This window comes from Phodopus roborovskii, unplaced genomic scaffold, assembly GCF_943737965.1.
Source record: "Phodopus roborovskii unplaced genomic scaffold, PHOROB, whole genome shotgun sequence".
Taxonomy (NCBI): domain Eukaryota; kingdom Metazoa; phylum Chordata; class Mammalia; order Rodentia; family Cricetidae; genus Phodopus; species Phodopus roborovskii.
The window spans coordinates 2227382-2251747 of record NW_026126639.1 but is presented as its reverse complement, the minus strand read 5'-3'; the positions used below and the strand labels follow the sequence as shown (position 1 = coordinate 2251747).

General features: G+C 41.2%; 1 protein-coding gene across 1 annotated transcript in view; it reads right to left on the bottom strand.

The window, feature by feature from the left end:
- Positions 1-4605: 4605 nt before the first annotated feature.
- Etnk1 (ethanolamine kinase 1) overlaps positions 4606-24366 on the bottom strand; it is a 39687-nt gene continuing 19926 nt past the window's right edge. Inside the window, exons 5-8 of the mRNA XM_051173413.1 lie at positions 17377-17460; positions 15519-15679; positions 9986-10059; positions 4606-9712 (exon numbers count right to left, since the gene is read on the bottom strand). Coding sequence (XP_051029370.1) covers positions 9640-9712; positions 9986-10059; positions 15519-15679; positions 17377-17460 — 392 coding nt within the window. The 3' untranslated portion in view covers positions 4606-9639. The remainder of the gene's footprint in view (positions 9713-9985; positions 10060-15518; positions 15680-17376; positions 17461-24366) is intronic.

Below are 24366 nucleotides of genomic sequence, written 5' to 3'. Positions count from 1 at the left end.
CCTTGGCAGGTACCCTGTTACATGCAGCACTGTAGGCGCCATTCTGTAACGAGCCGTTTCCCCCACACCGTGGTTCCACAGCCTCGTCAGCCCCCAAATAACACACAGAGATGCTGTATAATTACGAAACTGTTGGCCATTGGCTATGGTTTCTTATTGACTAGGTCTGACTTAGCCATTAACCCATTTCTATCAATCTAAGTGTTTCTACGTGCTCATATCTTACCAGAGAGAGGGTTCGGACCTCTTCTGTCCCATTTTACATCTTGACTCCTCTCTACTACATCTCCCAGAATTCTCCTTGCCTACTAGTCCCTCCTATCTTGCTTTCCTATTAGCCAACAGCGCTTAATTCACTAACCAATAAGAGGAACGTATTTACAGAATGACATCTCCCATCAGTACCCCGTGGTTCTGGCACCTCCAACATCTTGGGGTGTCCAAGGCAATCCACACGCTTCACCTTCACAGCTTCACCCAATGGCCCAAAGTGACGCATAAAAAAGTTCAGGGCCCCTAATAAAGGCCAGAAGAGGGAAACAGAGCCAAAGGGCTCCCTAGTATGGATGTCTTAAAGAGTACTGACCGAGGAGGGAGAAGAATATGGCCAAAGGTAGATGAACCAGAATGTGTAGACAAAGATTGCAATAGTGGAGTCTTCACATTTCAGAGATTCATGAAACGGCCTGCCCTGGTGTTTCATTTTTATTTCAAATGATAGGTGAAATGTGCTGTCAACACTCGGGACAACTGGAGACAACTCTGTTACCCTGATAAGGGAGTGGGCACTGGCAAACACTATCAAGTACTTAGCATTTTCCTTCTCGCTAAGTTCTGTTAGATTCCAAAGTTGGAACTCACAAATCTGAGCAGGATGGCTTTAGACCCTTGTTAGGGATGTCAACAAGACAGCCTTTTTCAAGGCACCTACACAGCCTTCTGCCATCACGAGAAAAGAAATATGCAAGAAGCACAATATCGTTCGAAATTCTCTCATAGTGTTACAAAACCAGGAAAAGAGAGCAGTTTGAATTAGCATCTTCAGTGCGGCGTGAAGACTCAAATAGCATTCTTTACCAACAATTACTAAATATAACATTTTTTAAAAAGCATTAATTTTTTTTCAGCTATTAAGATTCACAGTACAGATAGTTGAGAAAACCAACTGGAGAGATCTTGGTAGAGATGGGTGTTTGATTTTGATTCATAGTCTTATGCTAAATTTAACTCAAGAAAAATACCTGCTGTTTCCAAAGAAATTGTAGGCTGTATAGCTAACCTCAGCTGTCGACTTTGTGGAATCTGGTATCACCACTGGGTGTACCTATGGGGAATTATCTCAATTAGGGTAAGTTGGGAAGACTCAATCACTATGGATGGCACCATTCCCTGGGAAAGAACCCTGGGTACAGAAAGGAAGTGAGGAGCTGATCAGAAATGCTCCTTAACTACAGCTATCATGTGACTGGCCACCTCAGAGGCCTCCACTGTGACATTAGTGCCATGGGCTGTACCCTCCAAATGTGAGTCAAAATAAACTCCTTTAAGTTGCTTTTGTCAGGGTACTTCATCATAGTAACGGGAGACATAACAAAGACAGGCTGGCTCGGCCTTTTTTGTACTGACTGTGGTAAGCCAATGCAAGTGCTAGTCTTTGGGAAAAAAAAGACTCTTGCCCATAGGAGTCCTTATTGACAGCTATTAGCATCTTTCCCGAGTGTTATAAAATACTACAAGAAAACTGATTATAGGTTTAGCTGCAGCTCCACTTGAGAATGAAAAAGACCACTTACTTCTTTCACCTTAAAAGGACACACCTTTTTAAAACTGAGACTGAGCCAGGCATCGTTGGGAGGAGGAGATGGGGATCTCTTATGCCAGCTTGCTCTATAAAACGACTTCCAGGACAGCCAGGGCTACATAGGGCGACACTGTCTCAGAACTGGGTGGGTGAGATAGCTCAGCGGGTTCAGCACTGTGTAAGTCTAATGACCCGAGCTTGATCTCTGTAAACCATGTCCATTGCTGTGATGAAACACCATGACCAGGCTTATGGTGCTGGACGGATGAATCCACCATGATGGGGAGATAGGCATGGCTTCTGAAACAGAAACCGGAGGAGCTTACATCATAGACCATGAGCAAAAAGCACAGAGCAAGCCCTGAGAACAGTGTCTTTCCACAGCAGAGCCCCACCCCATGTGACAGCAAGGACCGCGTAGTCACACGCCTGAGCCGACAGGGTGGAGTGGCATTCTTATTTACACACCACACTGTGTAAATGTGGGAGAACAGACTCCACAGACACGGTATTTAAGCACACACACACACACCCCACTGGGACTTCAAAAGCTTTTAGGATACCAAAATATAAGAACAACACTGGATTCTGGTCACTTCTGAAAAAATTAATTGCAGTTTATAACATATTTTTACATTATATATATATGTATATATATGTTTTGTGTGTATATATGTATATATATATGCATGTATGTGTATATATATTCCCCTCAATTAAAGCTCAACAAATAAAACCCAAACCAAATCAAGGACAGTAAAGAAGAGAGGAGCAAGGGAGGATAAAGGATGTGGCGTCAATTTCCACTCCCAAGACAGCAGACTAGGTTCTCTCTTTGCCCGGATCATGCTGACACAGAGAAGTTATCCTGGACAACTTTGCCAGAGGTTAACCTCCCTGCAGTGGCAAATGTTGCCTTCTGTCTTCTTGTTTAACAATGTTTCTCTGCTTCCCATACCCTTCTGCACGTGGGAAGTGAAAGCTCGTGTACTTTCACTTTCAAATACTGTAATGTTGAGACTAGAGGAGCAACGTTCATCTTGCTAGGGAGCATGGCTACCACACAATACAGATCCCTAAAGCAGAGGACCATAACCATGAGAAAGCACCCCAAGACGGGGAAGGGGACAAAAAGCACAAATGGCTAGGCTGAGAGATGGCTCTCGGCAACTGAAATTTCCCAAGCAGTTTGGGTACAACTTTTAAGAATTAGTCTGGGGGTGTCTCAGTTCCATTGCTGTGCAGAGACACCATGACCACAGCAACTAACTCATGAAGAAAACATTTAATTAGGGTGGCTGGCTTATAGTTCCCGAGGTTCAGTCCATTATCATCATGACGGGGAGCATGCTGTCCTGGAGATAAGGCTGGTGCTGGAGCTCAGTGTTACAACTTGAAGGCAACAGGCTATCAGCTAGCACTGGGCTGTACCCTGAGCACTGGAAATCTCAAAGCCCGTGCCCAGTGACACATTTGCAACAAGGCCATACCCACTCCAACAAAGCCACACCTCCTAGTAGAGCCTATGAGATTATGGGGGCCAATTACCTTCAAACTACCACAGGTGGAGACAACGAGAGGCAGAGATCTAGAGGCTAGGGGTGTGGCTCAATTGGCAGTACTTGTGTAGCACTCAGAGCTCAGGGTTCAATACCCCATAACACCTAAGTATTATGGTAGAGGGACACATGTATCTGCAACTCCACTTCCAAAAGCACATTTCCAAAATGCTCTCACGGTGCACTCAAACCAGAGCAGGAGTGTGATGGTTTGGTTCGGTGTTTCTCCCCCAGCATGCTCAGGGAGTTGAACACTCAGCCCAGCTGGAAGCTATCTGGAGAGGTTACAGAACTTTTTGTAGAGGCTTGCTGGAAGAAGTATGTCACTGAGGGGGCTTTGAGAATGTATAGCTTCACCCCACTTCCAATCCTCCTTTTCTATGCGGTTAAGATACAACAGCCTGCTGGGCAGCGGCGGTACATACCTTTAATCCAAGCTCTGGGGAGGCAGAGACAGGCAGGTGGATCTCTGAGTTTGAGGTCAGCCTGGTCTACAGAGTGAGTTCCAGGGTAGCCAGAGAAACCCTGACTTTAAAAAAAAAAAAAACAAACAAACAAAAACAAAAAACAAAAAACGAGGAGACGGAGGGAGGGAAGGAAGGAGGGAGAAGCTTTCTGCTTCTACCACCACACCTCCTTTCCATATGAATATCCATCCTTCAGGAACTGCAAGACAAAATCTTAGGTTGCTTCTGGCCATGGTATATTATCATAGCAACAGAAGAGTAACACAATGAGAAACTTAAGTAGTCCACAATACATTTACATGCCTTTTTAAAAAAGAAAACAAAATTACACATACATACGTGGGTGCGTGTGTCTGCATGAGGAAGCCAGGTGTCACCAAGCTTCACCTGTTCCTTTGAAACAGTATTTCCTTGAACCTGGACTCACATTTTCCCTGCTAGGCTGGGTGCCGGCATGCCCCCAATGATCATGTGTGTCCATGTTCCTGGAGCTGTGGTTACAGGTGTATGGGGAGCACCTGGCTTGTTACGCAGGTGCTAGGATCCGACCCCAGGCCTCCAGCTTGCTCAGTAACCTCTCTCCTAAGCAGATGCTCCCGACCTTACTACTGACTCTGGAAAGCCTTTGTTTCTCCTTCTAGTTTTAGGGATCAAAGCTAAGACAGTGTTCTTGCTAGGCATACTCACCACTAAGCCCCAAACCTTTAAAGTCTTGTATTTCCATTTATTCCACAAGAGACAATCTCCAAATTGAGTATGAACAACATGGACAGACACATTATAGTTAGAACTCAACTTTATTGTTACAACCAATGTTTATTTACAGAATATAAATCTCTTCAAAAAGATACATTCCTTCATTTAATCAATGGTAGAAAGCCTTATTAAACAGAAAGAAAGCCTAAGCCGCACTTGAATCTTAACAGAAACGCGGCTTCATTGCAAGTTCATGAACACAGAACACAAATGTCACTTCAGCAGCTACATGAATGAGGCTGTTGAATTCACTGGCGATGCCATTTTATCCACGGAACAAATTTTACTTAAATTAACAGTAGTAAAACTTAAACTTCAAACATAAAAATATGTAACAACAAAGGAAAAAGCAGGAAGTATCTCGGCTAGCAAACAGATGAGCAAGTTCTCCGGCACTCAGACCCTGGCAGAGGCATAGGGAAACCCAGGACAAAGGCTGCATTCATCTGCGAGGTATCAAAGAATGTTCAGTGCTGAGACTATCCATAGCACTTACAGTCTATACAAAGCAGCTTTAGACTACAATTCACATTTGAGAAACACAGATTTAAGATCTATGCCACAGCTTCCCAATTCAACAGTTACTCATTCAGCTTTTCCCCTCGTGTATGGGTAACACCATGTCGTCTTCCTTCAATCAGGACATTTGACCTTGCTTACAGAAAAGTTCTTTGTAGGTTCCATTAGTTTACACTCACTTTAGTACAGGTAAATACAGAGGACAACTTCAGGTTACTGACAACGAACACTTTGTCACTACCTACAAACGAGCAGCAGCAAGCACAGTGCAGGCATGGCGGGCAGGCACTCCATTTCCTCCACAGCTCTACGGGTGTCACTGGGCTTCAAACGAGCTCTCACAGTTACTGGCTAGGAAGCCTGTAAGTTCAGTGCAATAGGTTTTCCTGCTCCACTTACACAAACTAATCCAAAGACAACGTGATGTTTCAGTTCTGTAAGGATCTAGTGTTGTATTAACGTATTAATGGGATCCAAATCACCACGGTGGGGAAGATAACCGAAACATAAAATTATAAGAGTTTTTTGTAAGTATATATAATATACAATGCATAATGGACAAGTGTGTTGGTGACGCCACAGGGCACAGTCCAGGACAGAGGCCTCCAACACAGGAGTGTAAAGTGCTTATGAGTAAAGCATCAGTGTTTGTTCCTATTCCCAGCACATTGGGGTTTCTTCCCATAGCAAACTGAACCAAAATTGAAATTTTTCAGCACAAAAACTATTCACACACATCTAACTCATTTGTAATGTGTCACTGAATTTAGACTTCAAGAATTCAAGGTAATACAAAAACCGCAAGTATTTTCTTTTACAGAAACACGGGCTGAAGTTCCCCAAAACAGGGATGTTTTACCTGGAGCAGCTGATATCATTGGTCAAAGCCCAGACTTAACACTGCCTGCCGTCACTATGGGAAAGGGGCAGCTCACCGTCCTTTACCTTGCTGTTCAGAACAGAAACATGCTGAGAGACGCAGCTCAGCTTCTCATGAAATCTGACGGAGAAGAAAGCCCCAGCAACTGGCCCTGAAGTGAGAGACACTTAGAGGCTCGTCTCCACCTGCACTCACCTTATGTGTGAGGTAGCTGCCACTAGGAAAACCCCAGCACAAAGCATTGTGGACTTTGTCAACAGGATGACAGGGATGACAGGTTAATAGGAAAATATTTACGTCTACAGTACTCTGGAATGCAGTATAAAACACTCAAAAGCAAGTTAGAGGGAAAACTCAACCTGACATTACTGCCCTCCATATGTCCGCTAGTGAGACCATCAAGGGGTCCAGGCGGCTTCCGTTCAAACTAGAGGTTTCTAACTTTCCTTTAGAGTGCTTTCGAGAATTCTTCCTTTAAGTCTCAAGTCAAAAAGTTAAAATAAACATGGGGGTAATTGTCATAAAAGACACCCTGTTCTCACATTCTCATACTGACCCACTCCAGAGAAACCACCAGACAAACTAAGAGATGCCATTTGCCCTATGTCTTGTACGGATGGGATTTACGTTCACATTGAATTTCAGTTTCTTGCTGAAAGTGTCAACAGACTATAAATAGAAAAGGGGACCACACTTCAGTTCACAAACAGCAAATTACATTTTTACTTTCCTTTATCTTCAAATTGTGACTCAGAGAATGAGCCTTATAAATTCACTGCTCCCCGGTGTCTAATCAACAAAAAAGTCAATAGCTGAGCAAAAATTGGAGAAAAGTCTTATTAGGCACTGAGAGGCTAAATAAATAAATACCAACACAACTAAAACCCAGTAAACCTTACCTCTAGTTCTTGCCATTTCACTGCACAGCTAGAGCTGTGCACTGTTCCCAGCCAAACACCCACAGGCTGGGTCATACAGTAACAGAAAAACTTCTACAAAGGAGAATGCAAACTACGCGCTCTTGCAGGACACAGGGACACTAATTACACTGCTTATTTACACTGTCTATTTACACTCCAGGCAGACCTAGTGATGAGGTTTGTGCTCATGTTGACCTCAGGCGGATCATGTCAACAGTGACACGTGGCCACCACATCTCATTTCCTGGGAAATGGTGGTAGCACGAATTAGAAGAGGGTAGGAAAATCAATTAACATTGGTCAGGTTCAAGATCATACAGGGGTGCCAGGGAGACAGGATCAGGGTAGAGGGCAGAAATGTGGAATTTTGCTTGTTACAGCATCCAGGCCACTACGGTCTATTGATTAACATTGAACATCCATGAATGCCACTTCTAACATCCACTTTCATATTTACAAAATGAGCTTACCACCAGTTGAGTGATTAGGTAAGGCATTCAAATTCCTTAGCTTAACAAAAGAAGGCAACTGATATTCTAGCAAGCCACAGGACACATTTTAGAGGGATGCTCTTCAGAGCTGTCCCAATGTACCCTCTTTAGAAACCCTTACATGGTCAATACAAAGGAAAGACATTTTGAATCCTGTTGATAGTCTACACCATGATCCCCAAAAGCTGTATGGGAAGCAGGCACATCAGAGCACCCAAATCTGGCCAAGGAATGGGGACAACAGTTTGCATGTGCTAATCTTTCTCCAAGATCTCTTGCATGCTAGCAGGGTAAACAAGGAAGTCTCCATCGCTGCATTCACTGCCACAGGAGTCTCTGAGGCAGCTGTGTCTCAGTCGGCCGCGATGCAGTCCAACAGCAGCAGCAGCAGCAGCATGGTGAGCCCCATTCAAAGCACTCTCAAGTAAGATCGGGAAGAGACTAGCAAACACTGTCCTCTGCAGTGTCCCAATGACACATACTCTCGGATTTCAGGAGGAGGAAAGCAAAGACTCGGGAGGCTCACATCTATGGTTCTATGACAATGTTCCAACCACGAATGACAATTCCAGTAAGCCAGTCCTCGTAGGTCTGCTTTAACATTGAAAAGAGCTAGTCATCATTGTTTCCATTCAAGGAATTCAGCTTGTAATGATCTGATCTTACAGTAATGTGGTTCATAAAAACAAAAGAGATCGTTACAACATTGGGGAGGTAGAAACCAAATCCAGGTCTAACACTGTTGGAGACACACACTTAGTCTATTTACGTGGCTAGAATTTACCATCTCAGATGGCCAAGGTCTGTAAGTGTTTCCACTTTATTAGCTTTGAACATGTTGCAACAATCCAAGTATTTTAAAGCACTTGTCTGGAACTTAAGTAATGTGGAACAATATACCAGATGATGTCTTAGGATAGATCTGTATTGCATACTTTAAATATGCAGATCCATGGAGCTAACTTTGTACAAAAGCACTTATGTGACCAAAGTGCAAAGCCTGTCTGACTAATCTAAGTTAGCTGTGACTGCTCAAGCCCACAGTCTTCAGAGATTAAAGCCTTCTTTGTCTACTCAAAGACCCAACTTCCTTCCATATTCCATATAATAGTTGCCTCCCTCTTACACCTATACAAAAAATAAAAACCAGACTAACAAAACAAGATAAAACAAGTCCTCCTACCACGACTACTATTTAATTCACATTTTCTTATTTGTTAAGATTTTAAGTATTCAAGCTCAATGACCTACCTAAATGTTCCTTACTGATTCTTCTAACAGCTTTAACAATATTACTCTGAAATTACATGTATCAGCAATCACTGGCTGACTCTACAGACACAAAACCAACCTAAGGAATGGATCTGAATACAAAGAATCTAAACGATATTCCTTGCTTCCAAGTATGATGAACTCTGTATGTTTGTTTCAAATACTAACAATATTATTTAATGAACAAAAACAGAGTTTCTCAAGTTAAACAAAATTTTTGGTTAAAAACAATTTGACAGGTAAATTCTAAAAACTGGGACTATTTATTACCCTAAATGATCATTACCTAGTATTTTAAAACATGACTTAATACAGATTTTAACATTAAGTTGTTATACTTATATTCCAGGATTATACAGTAAATATATTCAGGCTACGTAGAGACAATTTCATTCTAAGTTGTATTCTTCAAAGAAATTATTTCCAATTTCCAATTCAAAAAAGTATACCCTAGAGACAGTGGCTGTCTTGCTCCCTGCTTAATGGGCACTTATCTAGAAAACTCTACAACACCCTAAGTTACTACCGAGGCAGTGACTGCCACGTCAAGAGTAAATGATTCATTTTCAGAGGCTACAATGAATGTTTTTTCTAAAATTAACCCCACTAACAAAACTTTTAAAAGATCTCTACAACATTCTGATTCCACACACTGAGCCAACAAATGAAAGATGAAAGTAGTCAGTCGTGTCAAATCTGTAATAAATAATTCACATGTAACATGGACATATTGCCAAAGGCTAAAGCTCACTCTAATCTTTCCACTGATGGACAAATCTCTAGCCTGCCACATACTGACAACAGTAAGTGTATTTTAACATCTTTCTATTTAAAAATAGATTGGTTGTTTAGAGGCAAATTTGTAAAGCAAGATAACCAAATTAAATGAGTGTTAACAAATATTGGCTTTTGGAATTTCTTAGGAAGCATCCACAAGCACTGCTCGGCTCCTGGAGAACAGTGAGTCCTCTTCTTTACTCAGGCATCTTTAGTGCTGTGACCTCCGGCTTCATTTTAAAGTACTGGTTAAAGCGGACAATGGCGTACCTAGTGAGAAAGAACAAGGAAAACTCAGAGCTCACCTCAGCTCTTCAGCTGCTTCCAAAAATTTAAAATTTCCCAAGTGCATGCGTAGTCTGCTGCACTACTGGACACTTCCCGTGCTGAACACTGACCAACCTAGAAGCTTCTACATGGCTTTAAAGTGGATTTGGCCTCCAACACACTGCCTGGAAACAGTAATGTGACTGTCCTGTGACTTCTACACACTAGTCCAACCAAGAGGAGACAGACAGCATCTTACAGTTAAGGTCATCTTACCCAAGGAAATCAAACTCAATTGTGGAGTACTTGGCTTGGATCAAAGCCCAGAGTCCCCAGAAGAAATGAGAAGCCTTAAAGAGAAGAAAAGTGAAGAATCATGAAATAAATTGTTAGTTCTATATTTTTCATCAATCACATGCATAATAGATTTTTTTTTCCCTCTACTTTTCTGGTAAATATTGAACCTAGGTCTCCTGAGCTACATACACTCTGTAGCCCCAAAAGGATCTTCTTTCTTGTTAATTTTTACACAACTTAGCCAGAACAGAACATAATAAAGCAGGGTAGTGACTGGGCCACCACTGGTGACTCTAAACTAGGAAGCCTTAGAAACTTAAGTCTAGTAGTTTCTATAGCCTTTGTGCAGCACAGAATTTAGCATTCCACGTAAGATACAGACAGAGCAGTGGTTCACATCCCTCCATTCATTGAGTTGTCTCCATTGTTCACCCAAATCACAGCACTGATTCACAAGTGTACCCTAGAACTTAAAACTAATTCGATTAGAAATTGTAACGTAATTGTACATATGCCTTACAACTATTTCTTAAATGATTAACATGTTTACTTTACATGTTTACTTGAGTGCCTCCGTGTACCACATGTATGCCTGGGGCCCAGAGTCTAGAAGAGCATTTTATGACCCCTGCACATGCAGTTACAGCCTGCTGTGTGCCACCATGTGGGTGCTTAACGTCAGTTCCTGCTTGAAAAGCAGCCCTTATTTTCTTTTTGAATTACTGTGTGAGTGCATGTGTGTGCATATGTGTGCATGTGTAGTGGGCATGTGTAGTGGGCATACACACATATGTGGAAGAAAGAGGAAAACCTGAAAGAATATTTTTCCCTTCCACCATATGAACCCCTGGAATTTTACTCTGGGCATTAGGCCATCTCACTAGCCCACAATTAATTTCCATTTAGACATCACACATTAAAATTGTTAATTTAGGTCAGCAACAATATAGTTCAACAAGGAAAAGAGCTCTAAGTCTAATCCCATGAACCATGATGGAAAGAAGAACCTATTTCCAAATGCTATCCTGACTCCCAATGTGTGCACATACATGAATGAACACACACACACACAGATAAACTAAAATGTTTATATATTTTTAATTCTGGTAACATGGGGGTGTTCTTCCAAAGGCCCCAGATGAGATTACCAGCACCTACCCCATAGCCAGGCAATAGTTCATAGCCATCTGTAACTCAGGGGATGCCTGGTGCTTCTGTGGGCACCAGGCATACAAGTAATACAAAGACGTACATACAGGCAAAACATTCATACACATTTTTTTTTCAATGCTGGTAACAAAAATGAAATTTCACTTCCCCAGAAATACTCTACTTTTACCAGGAATCCTCTAGGGGAAAAAAAAAAGTTAAAAGCCAGGTTTATTTCTGGTATATCCCCTAAGGCAAAAGCATCAAACGGGGCTGTGAGAGCACTCAGAGCTGTAGCTCTGAGCCTGTGGTGTGGGTCACGAGCACACAGGAGTCACCTAAGTCCATCAGAAAACACAGACATTTGCATTATGATTCCACACAACAGAGAAATTATGGAACCAATATAGGTGTCTAACAACAAAGTGATGGACAAAGAAGGTATCAATGAAATTTCTGCAATCATAAAGGATGTAGTTGTAAAAGTTATAGGAGAACTGATCCAGTAGAGATTGTCACTTTAAGTGCATTAAGCCAACTCACAAAGACAAATATTGCATGTTTTCTTTCATTTGTAGGTACAGAAAATCATGTATATATTCATAAGAACAAAGCAACGTTGTTTACAAAACACAGGGATTAAGGAAGGATAATGAAGGGAAGGGGGTGTAATGTGCTCCAAGTACACTGCATGCATGTAGCAGCCTTATATAACCCTGTATAATAATACTTCTTTTCTAAATTGGGGCTGGGAAAATGGTCCAATGTTAAGAATGCTTATTGTTCTTGCAGGGACCAGTTCAGTCACAGCACCCGCATGGTAGGCAACTCACAACCCATGGCTCCAGTTCCAGGGCTCTGATGGAGTCTTCTGGACTCCGTGGGCACTACAGCACACATGGATAGATGCAGGCAAAACACACACACACACACACACACACACACACACACACACACACACACACACACACAAAATAAATCAACCTAAACCTTAAAAAAAAAATTAATTAAAGTTGGGTGGTGGTGGTGCATGCCTTTAATCCCAGCACTCAGGAGACAGAGGTAGGCCAATCTCTGTGAGTTCAAGGCCAGCCTGGTCTGTAAGAGCTAGTTCGAGGACAGCTAGGGCTATACAGAGAAAACACTATCTCAAAAACAAAATAAATTAAATTTTGAAAAGCTAAGACAAAAAGATTACTACAAATTCCAAGTGAACTTGGCCAAGTTCCAGGACAATCTGAAGCCCCCCCCCTTTCAAAAAATAATGTTTTAAATATGAAGTCCTGTTGGCACCATATGTGAAGACTTGGTATGAATTTCTACTTCCCTCACCCTTGGGATAAGGAACACATATTCTACAGGTTGATTACTAACTCAAGTACAGTACATACATACATGGAAAAACTCAAGTCCAACACTTTGAGGCAGTCTCTGGCCTGACTGAGGTCAGCTAGGTAAGTTGTGTGTGTTTGGCCATGCATACTGTGAGAGAGGTACTCCTGTGTGTGTGTGTGGGGGGGGCCTTGATGGGGCAGGGCCTGGTGGTTACACAGGCACTGTCTTTCCCAGGGATGAGAGAATATAACGCACACTAAAACCAGGAGTTAAATGAACTCTCCCTGAAGTCATTTCCGTCAGCCCTTTGTGCAGCAATGAGAAAGATAGTTGCCATGAGCCCTCAGGCTGTGAGTTCTCTAGAGCACAAACACTCTAGAGCACAGGCTGTGACAGACGGTGCAACTCTGAAGCCTCACAATGCCACTGGACCTCACACTGCCACCAGCACTAAGGCCCAGATCTCACTCAGCATGAAGCCAGTTTCTCTAAAGACTTCACTGGTTAAAAAGGGGGAGTATGTGCCTACACATGCCTGTGCACACGTCTGTACAGGTCCTACCACAGTCTGCCTACTGTGAAGACACAGAGCAAGAAGTTAAAAAAAAAAAATCTCATGACAGGTCAGCAGAATTTTGGTAAAAGCAAAAAAAACAAAAAAACAAAAAAAAAACAAAAAAAAAAAAAAAAAAAAAAAAAAGACGAATTCCAACAAAAACCAACTCGTTTTATTCATAAACAACCAGAAGTTAGTGTCAGATCTCACAGTATAAGAACTTACTATATACATTAAAAAAAAAAAAAACCACATAAAATTTAGAGAAAATGCTACATGAGTGATGTGGGATAATGCTCTTGTTCATTGTAAGATTAACAAAACGCTGCCTGGCCAGTAGCCAGGCAGGAAGTATGGGCGGGGCTATCAGACTAGGAGAATTCTGGGACGAGGAAAGGAGAGAAAGGGTCGCCAGCCAGATGCAGAGGAAGCCAGATGAGAACGCCTTACTAAGAAAAGGTACCAAGCCACGTGGCTAAACATAGATAAGAATAAAGAGTTAAGTTGTAAGAGTTTGTTAGTAATAAGCCTGAGCAATAGGCCAAACAGTCTATAATTAATATTAAGCCTCTATGTGTTTATTTGAGACTGAATGGCCGCCGGGTGGGGTGGGACAGAAACTTCCATCAACTAGTAATCCTGTTAGAAAATTTAGCCAATGAGATGGCTCAGTGAATAAAGGTGTGTGTTTGCCATCAAGCCTGAGGACCCGAACGCAATGCCTGAACCTACATGGCGGTGAGAGAACTCATACCTGCAAGTTGATCTCTGGTCTCCACATGTATCATGTGTAGCAAGTATGCATGTGTGTGTGTGTGCGCACACACAAAAATGTAATAAAATTTTCAAAACTAATTTTGAAGTTTGATGTCTGTCATTTGTCCTTTATCTTTTTCCTATCAGAATGTAATAAATGGTGTGGCGGCAATGTGCACATGGACTCGCTTGACATTCTTCTTCACATGTGTGTATGTGTGAATACAGGTGTGCGTGCGCGTGCGTGTGCGTGCGCGTGCGTGTGTGTGTGTGTAGGCCATTGTCTATGGTGTCTTCCTATCTCTCCACACCTTATGCACTGTACACTGAGGAAGGATCTGTCACTTGAACCCAGAGCTCACCAACTGAGCTAGCCTAGCTAGCCAAATGGTTCCTGGAATCCATGCACTGGATTACAACGGGCTACCATACCTACTCACCTTTTCCACTAGGTTCCATGGATCCACACTTTGGCCCTAATGTTTACACAGCAAACAAGCACTTTACTCACTGAGCCATTTCTTGAGACAGGAGCAAACCAAGTAGATCAGCTGGCTGGCCAGCAGGCCCAAAGAGTCACCTGCCCAGGCCTCTCCCTAGCACTGGAGTAACAGGCATGTATGCCATGCCCACTCCTACATGCGTGCTGGGAATCCAGTCCTCACATTTGCACAATAAGCACTCTGCTCACTGAGCCAGCTCTACAGTTCTTGTATAAATGACACTCGGTGACTGACTGCAGGAGCCAGCATGGCCAACCACACCTGTAATCCCAACAACAGAAATGGAAGATTCATGGGGCCAAGCAAATCTAAAAAGCCCAGTAAGCTGTCTATTTATTTTGGTTTGGCTTAGTTTTTTAAGAATAAAGTGCAGGCTGGCCGTCCTTGCTGTGTGGACAGACTGGTGGTAAACCCTAGATTCTGCTACATCTGCTTCCCAAGAAGTAGAATTGTAGGCATGCACCACCACGCAGATGTTTATTTATAATCACACTTTGCTAAGAAATTTAAATAAATATGGGTGTTAACTTTTACCAAAACAATTGTATCTTTTGGATCTAAGTTGTAAGCATTTTGAAGAACTTTAATAGTAAACTTCTAATCTTCCTTAACTAGCATAGTAGTAAATGCTTAGCATCTGATTGATGAACCATGTACAGATATTATTCCAGAATTAAACAAAACAAAACAAAACAAAACAAAACAAAAAAAAAAAAAAAACGCATGTGAACACTGCAGGAAGTCTCTGGGTGAGTATCAGTGCACAGACATCAAGGACTTCACTGGCAGCCTCCAACAGACAGCAGCTACCACATCTCAACACTCTGAGTGTCTCTGGGGAATTTGTGCTGCACAAGACTATCAATAGTCTAGCTGCAGGCCATCAGTGCAGTCTATTTGAAAAAACAAGATGGTCAATGCTCCCAAAGACAATTTTACAGAGCTGTATTAAAACCTGTAACGCAGCTGAAGGAGCAGATTACCAGTTACTCAGTAATAACACATCAGCTACAAGTTGCACTGATGAACTACCACAGTCTCAGAAGATAACCAAGTGTTTTCAAACTAAAGGCAGGTAGAGGGAAATGAGTGGATAAAACAACAAGTGTGTCCTTAAAGCAAACAATCACACTCACAAAACTAAGAGCTGTATTGTATGGTGATGAAAATTCAGTTAACTTTGTCAGACACTTTTCACTGACTCTAAACTCACCAATGCAAACTGGTTGACTTGAATGAAGAGTGTCTCTACTTCCTTTTCGGTGACTTCACTGCCAAAGCCCTTATACTCCTTGTAGGCTTCAAGGTAAGAGCGCAGCCACTGGGCCTGGAGGTCTCTATCTGGATAGAGACTATAGTCTACATCACTGACACCTGGAAGAAACCGACACTGAGAATCACCTTCAGCATGCCTAAGTACTAAACACCAACCTTCTAACTGAAAGGTACTGAAACCTTTCACTTCTGCTAGCAAACCCTTAGTATTAAACAATGTACCAGCCGCCAAAGGCAGTGGCACCATTAGGAGGTGTGACCTTGCTGAGTTAGTGTGACACTGTGCAGGCGGGCTTTGAGGTCTCATATATGCTCAAGCTACCACCCAGTGTCTCAGACCACTTCCTGTTACCTAAATGATGCAGGACTCTCAGCTACTTCTGCCTGCACACCACCATGTTCCACCATGATGATAATGTAAACCTCCGAAACTAAAAGCCTCCACCTCAATTACATGTTTTTCCTTTGTGGGAAGAATTGTGCTCACAGCACCTCTTCACAGCAATAGAAAGCTGTTGTGTATTTTTATTTGTGTACTGACAAAGCAAGCTTGCCTGGAGATCAGAGGGCAGAGCTAAGCCACTAGCTAACCATAGAGGTCTGGAGGTCTGTACAGACCGAGACAGGAAGTGATATAGCCGGGTGGAGAGAAGGGATAAGGCGGGAGCAGACGGGACCCTGGCCTTTCGGGTCAGGAACTGCTAGAGCTAAGAAGTCTGTCTAGTGGTTGGCCGCTGTGCTTCACTCATCTTTCAGCTTCCACTCTGGGTTTTTATTAAGACTAACTGGGATCATGCATCAAAGCCCTAACTATAACACACTCATCTTACAGCTGGCCCCCTCCCTTCTCTTCCATTTCACATCCAAATACAACTCACATTCAGGCTTTAATTCAGCTTTCCCTAAGTTCTAAGACAACTGTGGCTTCCTCCTTCATAGCTACAACACTATGTGTGCCAAGTGGGTAGAGGGGGTGGAGTTCGAGACTGGGTTTCTCTGTGTAGCCCGGGCTGTCCTGGAACTCACTTTGTAGACCAAGCTGGCCTTGAACTCAGAGATCCAGCTGCCTCTGTCTCCCTTTTTACCCTACACAAACCTATCCCTTCTAGGGACAACGTGTGAAAATGCATGCGGCATATAAATGAGCAGTAGCATATGTACAGTAAATTTGGTAAGACTAAGTAATTAAAAACAAAACTAAGGCCTAGCCTGGTAATCTGCAATACACAAAAACACAGGAATCTGTTACATGTGCAAGTTCAGTGATGAAATGTTCTCTCACTACGGGGGAAAAAAAAAAAAAAACACCACCCAAAGCATTTTCTAATCTTTTATAAAAATCCTAAATAAAGTTGTGTTAACTATATTAATTTCAACATAAAAAATACCTTGCTTTATAAGTAATCATAACATTCAGGAGTAAAAAATGTTCAACCTTTTAATAGCCATAATCCAAACTAAACATCAGAAGTCTAAGCATTTTGTTTAAGCATTTCGAGAGCCATGCTGCCTTCCTGCGCTAGGGATGAAAGTCAGCATCTTTGCACATGTGATAGGGCAGCAGCGATACAAACCCAGCCCAAACCGAGACCTCCGCATGATCAAACCCTGGGCTCATTCCCTACAATCTTAGTGAGCTCTTCTTACACAAGCCTCCTGTACAGTGTCTTCTGAAGACACACAAACAAAGCCGGCAGGTCAGGTTGGCGTGGCGTTCCCACCCAGGTACTCATCTTGTTAACCACCCTGGGAGGACACTGTTAGCAGGAGCCCCAACAGAGATGTGTGGGTCTCACCTGCAAATTCATTGAAATGATTTCCAATATCATATGCCAGGTAGTTGTATCCAGAATACTCATAATCAATGAACTGTACATCACCTATGTGAGACACAAAAACAAAGCAAATAAGAAATCACACACATGATCAGAAACCCCTATTCTATCCGTAATTCAATCCTTCTCATACTTTGTCTCAATGTGTGTGCTTGGTTACATGCACTTTTGAGACGGCAAAGGCTGAGGCTGTGAATTTTATGGCAATGAGCTTTACAAAATTCATACTATGTCTCTTCATCAACAGCACTTCGAGAACACTATTGTTCACTTTTGTTTAAATGACAATATAATCATTTCCAAGTTCTAACAGAAGAAAGATGTTTTTCACCACATGGGGGCATCATAACTTAAAAATTCATGTCATTAGAAATTACTCTTTTGGAAATTGTTAACAGGCCTATCTTAATGAAGCATCACCTATGACACACTGTGTAGCAAGTTTATTTACATATGAAAATCAAACATAAACTCTGGAAACTTAAATTCTGGGACTGACAGTATACACTTGGTGACCAATGTGATGTTATCACATTTAAGAAATGAGTTGCTGTCAAATTCTTACATTTGACATAATTATACAACTGAGTTTTCCATACCTTAGGGGTATTACAAAAGTGATTTCACCTTTTAAAACAATAATGATACAGTCTTTAACATTTGGAAATTTTATTAATTTTTACATAAGTTAAATTAAGATTTGTGTGTGCATTTGTATGTGCACATGTATGAGCATGTGTGTGTGAAGACATATCTGTTAGCCTTTTTTATAAGTGAACACCACTACTTAGTAATTTTTAAGTACTCATTATGGAGGGATTACATGTAAATATACAAGTTGTATATGAACAGAATAAACAAAAAATAGAAGGTGGTGATATTAAGTTTAAGAAAAAACCTGCTGTACGTCTCAGTCTACACTGGAGAAATTTGTACTCCATGGAGCTAACTACAAGTACAGTAGACAGAACGATGGCCACAGCTGTGACAGTCATTTCCAGAATGCTCAGGCTAAGAAAATGTGTGTTACTCCATCGTGGTAAACAGTAAAAACAGGTGACAAAACGGACTCCTGGTCTACAGACAGTGATACTTGCCCAAATAAAATAGCATCGGAACTTTAATGTCTTAATAGAGATTTGTATAATTAATCAAAAAAGTATACTGAGCATATTCAATCACCAAGAAAAAACAAAAAATGTTGTAGTAAATGTACTCATTTTTCCAAAAATTGCATTTAATAAATGTCAGGTTCCTTAAATGTTAGTAAATCATCCTGCAATGCAGCCACTAGTGTGATGCACTGCAAGCCCAAGACTACTGGACAAGCACAGCCATAACTCCAGGACTTCACTAAGGACAAGGAAACAGGGACACGCCTGGCGATGAGAGGCTACAGACAAATACCATGGCAAGTCCTTGACTCACACAAAGCCGTAAAACAGCTTTCAAAGCTAATAGTCTAAAATACAGGAGTTTTGAATACGGATACTGAATCAAAACACTGGGGAGCAATTTATTAAAATATGTCTACGAAAAGTGTGTACTTAATACAGGGCAAAGATGAATTTAAATAAACCCTAACAAAGTGTTCAGCTCCTTTCACTACAGGTGGTATAGACAAGTGACTTTCCCGTTAACTTCTCTTTTAACTTCTTTACAATGAGCACTTTCTTAGAATGAATACTACAAATATTCTATAGAAACTGTCAACCAGTAAAACTAAACAGAATGGTCCAGAATATTCCTGTCCCTCCACAGGCCTTCTAAGAACAGAATACAACATTTACCAAGGTGCATAACTGAACCAAGCAAACACGTTTAACACACATAGCTTTAAATGCAGCTGTTGATGACTCTAGCTCTTTAGCACAACTCCTTGTAGAGCTCATGTTACAGTTAAATGCCAATAAAATACACAGCCCAGTCCTGAAGCTTACTGCTCCACATAAATAACAGCTTCAATTTTCAAAATTACATTTAGAATTTGGCAAATACAGTTAAAATGGCAGGTAAAAACAGACCTGCTTATACACATAATTTAATTAAAACATAAATCATTTTAAGAAAAGTTAAAATCTGTTTCAGCATGAAAAGTTTTAGCAGTGACTTTTGTAGTAGCGTTAACTCGTTAACACTGGCCTTTATGTTTAAATGCTATGTTGAGTTTATAATGAAATCTAAAGATAAGAAAATGAAGCTAACAAAATACAGATGGGGCTGTTACCAGGCTCCGTGCATGTGAACAAGTGAGGCGACAAAGCTCCAGTCAATGCGTTTAAGAAGCACGGGTAGGCCGCCACATGGCGGCAGCAATGGCATGCCTAATCTGTAGCAGATGAAGAGAATTTGGCAAACTCACATTGTACAACACACAAAGCTTTAAAGGAAAGAAAGTTTTAAAAATCTGCATTAACTATTCTTTTCAAGTTATTACAAAGTGGAACTCAACCTTAAATTTAAAATTCTGCAATAATGTAAAATTATAGAGGCCTATTTTAGGGTGCCAGAAAAATCAAATTACAGTATTGAAAAATGCTTTCCTAGCAACAGAAAACATGACACTTCTTTATCCAGTAAGTTTAAATTTTTATCTCTAAAACTGCACAATATTAAGAATGTTCATACCACTATTAACAAATAATGTGAACACTCATTCCCTACAGAGGGACTTCTAGATCATCCAGATTATCAAGACATCCTTAACCTCTAAAAACAGTGACTAGCTTAAGGGCTAGCTAGCATTTTTATTATCTCAGATAATTACATCAGTGACACACATACAACGCATAAAGCAAACAATGGGTGAATTTCAATTATCAAAGGTCTATTTCTGGTTTTTACTCGTTGGAAGCCCTTCACCACTGCAGAAAAATCCATAGTTATACTCCCAAATCTCAATGAGAAAAAGTCTTCCAATTATAAAAGTGTTTTAAAGTCAAAACTGACTGACTACCCAAGGCTATGTAATTATGACAGACACATTTGTCTGGACTTCACTTTTGTTAAAAAGATAAGAGAGAGAGACAGAAGTAAAGGTATCAACAAGAGGATGTGAACGACCTTCCAGTCCTCCACCTGCTCCGTGTTAGACACGTAGAAACATCGATGAGGATGTTTCTCTGTGTTACAACAATTCTGCAAAAACACTGTCTTCCGCAGAACCCGGCAGGAGGATCTAGGCTGGGAAGTAGCCAGTTCTGCTCTGTATCACCTCCATCACAGCATTAATCAGTCTGAGTTTAAGGGTGAAGGGTCGGCAACTGCTATGTGACAGACATACAGCCTGGCACAGAAGCCCTCCTGGCACATGAGCAATCAAATGCTAGGACAGAAACTGAGGTTCTACAAAGAACACTGAGGCAGAGTCATATACTGGGTGGGGGGGTGCAAAATGACATTAGAAAAAGGAAAATGTGGTATTCTAACTTTCTCATCCAAGTATAACTCAAATACAGTGGACCTGAATGCATGGGTTGTAAAAAGCTCTAAACCTCTGCCTGTGCCCATGCAAACAGCCCTGATTAAAATCAGTAGGCCATACACAAAGAGGGGAGGGAGGCAGAAAGCATTCAGCAGGAAAGGTAAGAGAATGAGAGAATAAGGAAGAGAGAAATGATGTGAACGTGTGTGAAACTGAGAATAAAAATAAACACTGAACACAAAGACTTAGCAACATCTTAAGTCGTTGTTCCTTATAATAGTACAGGAATGGCTTGGCTGGTTTTTAAAACAGGGTCTTGCTGGGCAGCCCTGGTTGGCCTTGTATTCACTATGCAGACCACACAGGCTTCATGAGACTCATGGCAATCTTTATGCCTCAACCTCCTGAGAGCTATGTGCCTGGCTAAAGTTCAGTTTCACAACTGCCTGCCTGACTTTGGAGTATTTTCTTTTCCTGTGCAGTAGTATAGAACAAATCACTACTGGGTTGGTATTACTCCAAGATGATAGAAATGTTCTACACTTTAGGGCGCTCCAGTTACAGGGGTGCAGCACTGTCAAATTCACTGAGTAGATGCTTAACACACCTTTTTGTTTTTAAAGGCAGGATTCCAATATGGTGTCCAGGTTGGCCCTGAACTTCTCAAGCTCTAGATAGCCTATACCTCAGTTTCCCAAATGACTACAATTCCAGGTACACATCATCAGTCCCAGCTCAATGTGCTAAGATTGTGAGAGAATACTTCGGTGAATGCTGAGCTCTAGAGATGCTCTGCTGCTAAAGAGCTTGAGCATGGAGGCCACTCATATCTGCAACTCATTGTGAAATACACATAAAAGAAAGTAAGATGGACTGACTGATGGATGGACAGGTGAAGTGGGGTGACAGAGCACAAACTTGTTAGTTCTAGACTCTAGGTGGGAGGTACATGGGTAATCATCAGATATGCGTTATTTATTACATTTATTTGTATACCTGTATTTGTAGATATTTAGATCAAATTGTATATAACACACACACACACACACACATACGCATACACACGCACGCGCGCGCGCACACACACACATATGTTTTATCCTAACCAGTGTGGTGGTACTCCAAGTGGGTAAGCAAAGCTCTACGTGCAAAACATATTGGTTTTTATAAGCAAACATATTTATATGACTATGTACCTACTTCTAACTGTTTCATCAACAAATGTTTACAGTTGTCTGTATATGAGATTACCTTTCAAATGAAGACAGGATTTATTTTGCATCTGTTAATTTTTTAAAACAGAAACTCAACTGGCCCTGAGGGTGGCCTTGGTTTTCCCATCCCCTTTACTCTACCCTACAAATACTGGAGTAGCATACTATCACACCCATATACGCAATAATGAGGGTGGTACCCAAAGCTTTAGGCATATCAAGCCAGCAGTATATCAACTGAACTACATCTGCAGTATCGGAGGGTCAGTTTTATAAAGAGGCCATGGAGATCTATCTCAGTCTGGCAAGAAGGTACTAAGAAATCTCTACAAATCTCCTAAAATGTCATATCTTTATTGAAATTTTAAAATAAAAATCAACAGAAAACTATCTTCTAAGTCACCAAAAGAACAAAGCTCTACATCAGTGGAGAGAATGGGTCTGGGTTAGAGCCAAACAAGTGCCTCAGTGTGGTGACTTTCCTACCTGCAGTGTGCAAAACTAAAGAAATTCCAAGAAAAGTGTTCAATTTCCTCTACTCCTTTGAACTGTCTACATGCTTACCAACTTCTTGTATTTCACTGAAGAGAAAATGGGCAATGATTAACAAACATATAATAAGCCTCGTATGTAGGCTCTTATGAAGAAATGGGGGGAGGGGGAGAAATGAAGTCATTGTCAAATCAAAAACATTCTGACAAGAGCAGGGAGAGGAAAGCAACCCCAAAGTTTCATCAACTGATCTGACATGTAGCAACTAAAGAATTAGTAATGATAAAAATATTACACCGGAAGTCAATCAATAAACAACATTCCAAGTTCCTTGCTCCAAACCTATGAAATTAGCAAGGTAACAGACAACTGCACAGTGGGGTCTTCTGCTCTGCAGGAAGAATAAGCCTGCTTTCCACTTATTTCAGATTCTACCTCATCACTATGCACTGTTCCCACTTCAGTCAAAGCCTGGAATGGGCTACTGTTTAATGCCAACTTTTCAAAATCCCGATACCAATTCATTCTGGAAGGACACCTAGCTTGTACTGTGTCCCCAAGTGCTATCATCTCACAATCTGAGCATCAATACAAGGTCAGTACTGTGCTTCTTGAGAACACGAGGCTTTCTCCAAGATGGTAAAAATGTTCTACACTTAAGAGTGATAAGTGTCCCTTTTTTTTTTTTTGCGCTATACTTACACTTCCTTGTAACATTTACACAGGAGAATGCCAAATAAACATAGGGAACACTTAAAAACTGAGTGTCATCTCACACACACAGGCCACAGTGCTTAAAGACTTTCCTTCCTTCTTTTGATCAGATACATCATACAGCATACATATATGCTACAAACATATATAATATATGTGCTGGCAAACAATATATGTATATTAATGCCGAAGCCAGTTTATCACATTATTTTTAAATGTATAAAGGCATCTCAAGATGATAGTGTACAAATTTACTACATTAGCTTCAAATTTATACTTCTGAGAAATTAAAAGTTAAAGTATATGACCAAAACAGCTTGATGATATCAAGGCCAGTCCCTTCACTTTGTCTATAACATTTATCAATTTGTATCTCCTAAGATAAGCAGAAACAGTGAGGCCTGATTACCTTAGAGCAACAGATCAAATGTGTGAACAGAATGCACGATTCAATCCATTATTGTGTATGTAAGTCTCCCTCCCTTCAGAAAGCTCACCTTAGCTTTCATGACAGCAGATGGCTTAGTTCACACTGCCCTCTTTTCTTTTTGCCTGCCCTTTAATGGCTGAGCCATCTCTCCAGCCCATATGTGTCAGGTAGGGGTGTGTGTGTATGTGGGTGATATGAGTACTCTTTGTGTGTGTGTGTGTGTGTGTGTGTGTGTACATGCACACACACATTTTCTGAAGACAAAACCTTACTATGTAGCCCTGGTTGTCCTGGAACTCGCTCTGTAGACCTTGCTGACCTCAAACTCACAGAGATCTGCCTGCCTCTGCCCCCACCTCCGCCTCCCAAGTGATGTAATTAAAGATATGCATCACTACACACGCCTGGCTCCTTTCTAAGATCACTCTGGAGTGTCAAAGAAATGTTCCAGGGGCAAATAAATCATTTCTCGTGCATTAAGCTAATCAAATTGCTGGAATAAGGCATGGTATCTTATATTTGCAACTATAAATTCAAACAGGTCATTATGGTTTCATTGTCTGAAAACTACCAGCTCCTCAACTGAAATGTGGTGAGGTGTTCGTGAATTTTAGCATTATCTAACATCCTAACCAGTGTCTGTCTTAATGTTTATGCATCAACTACTAACAGATCTT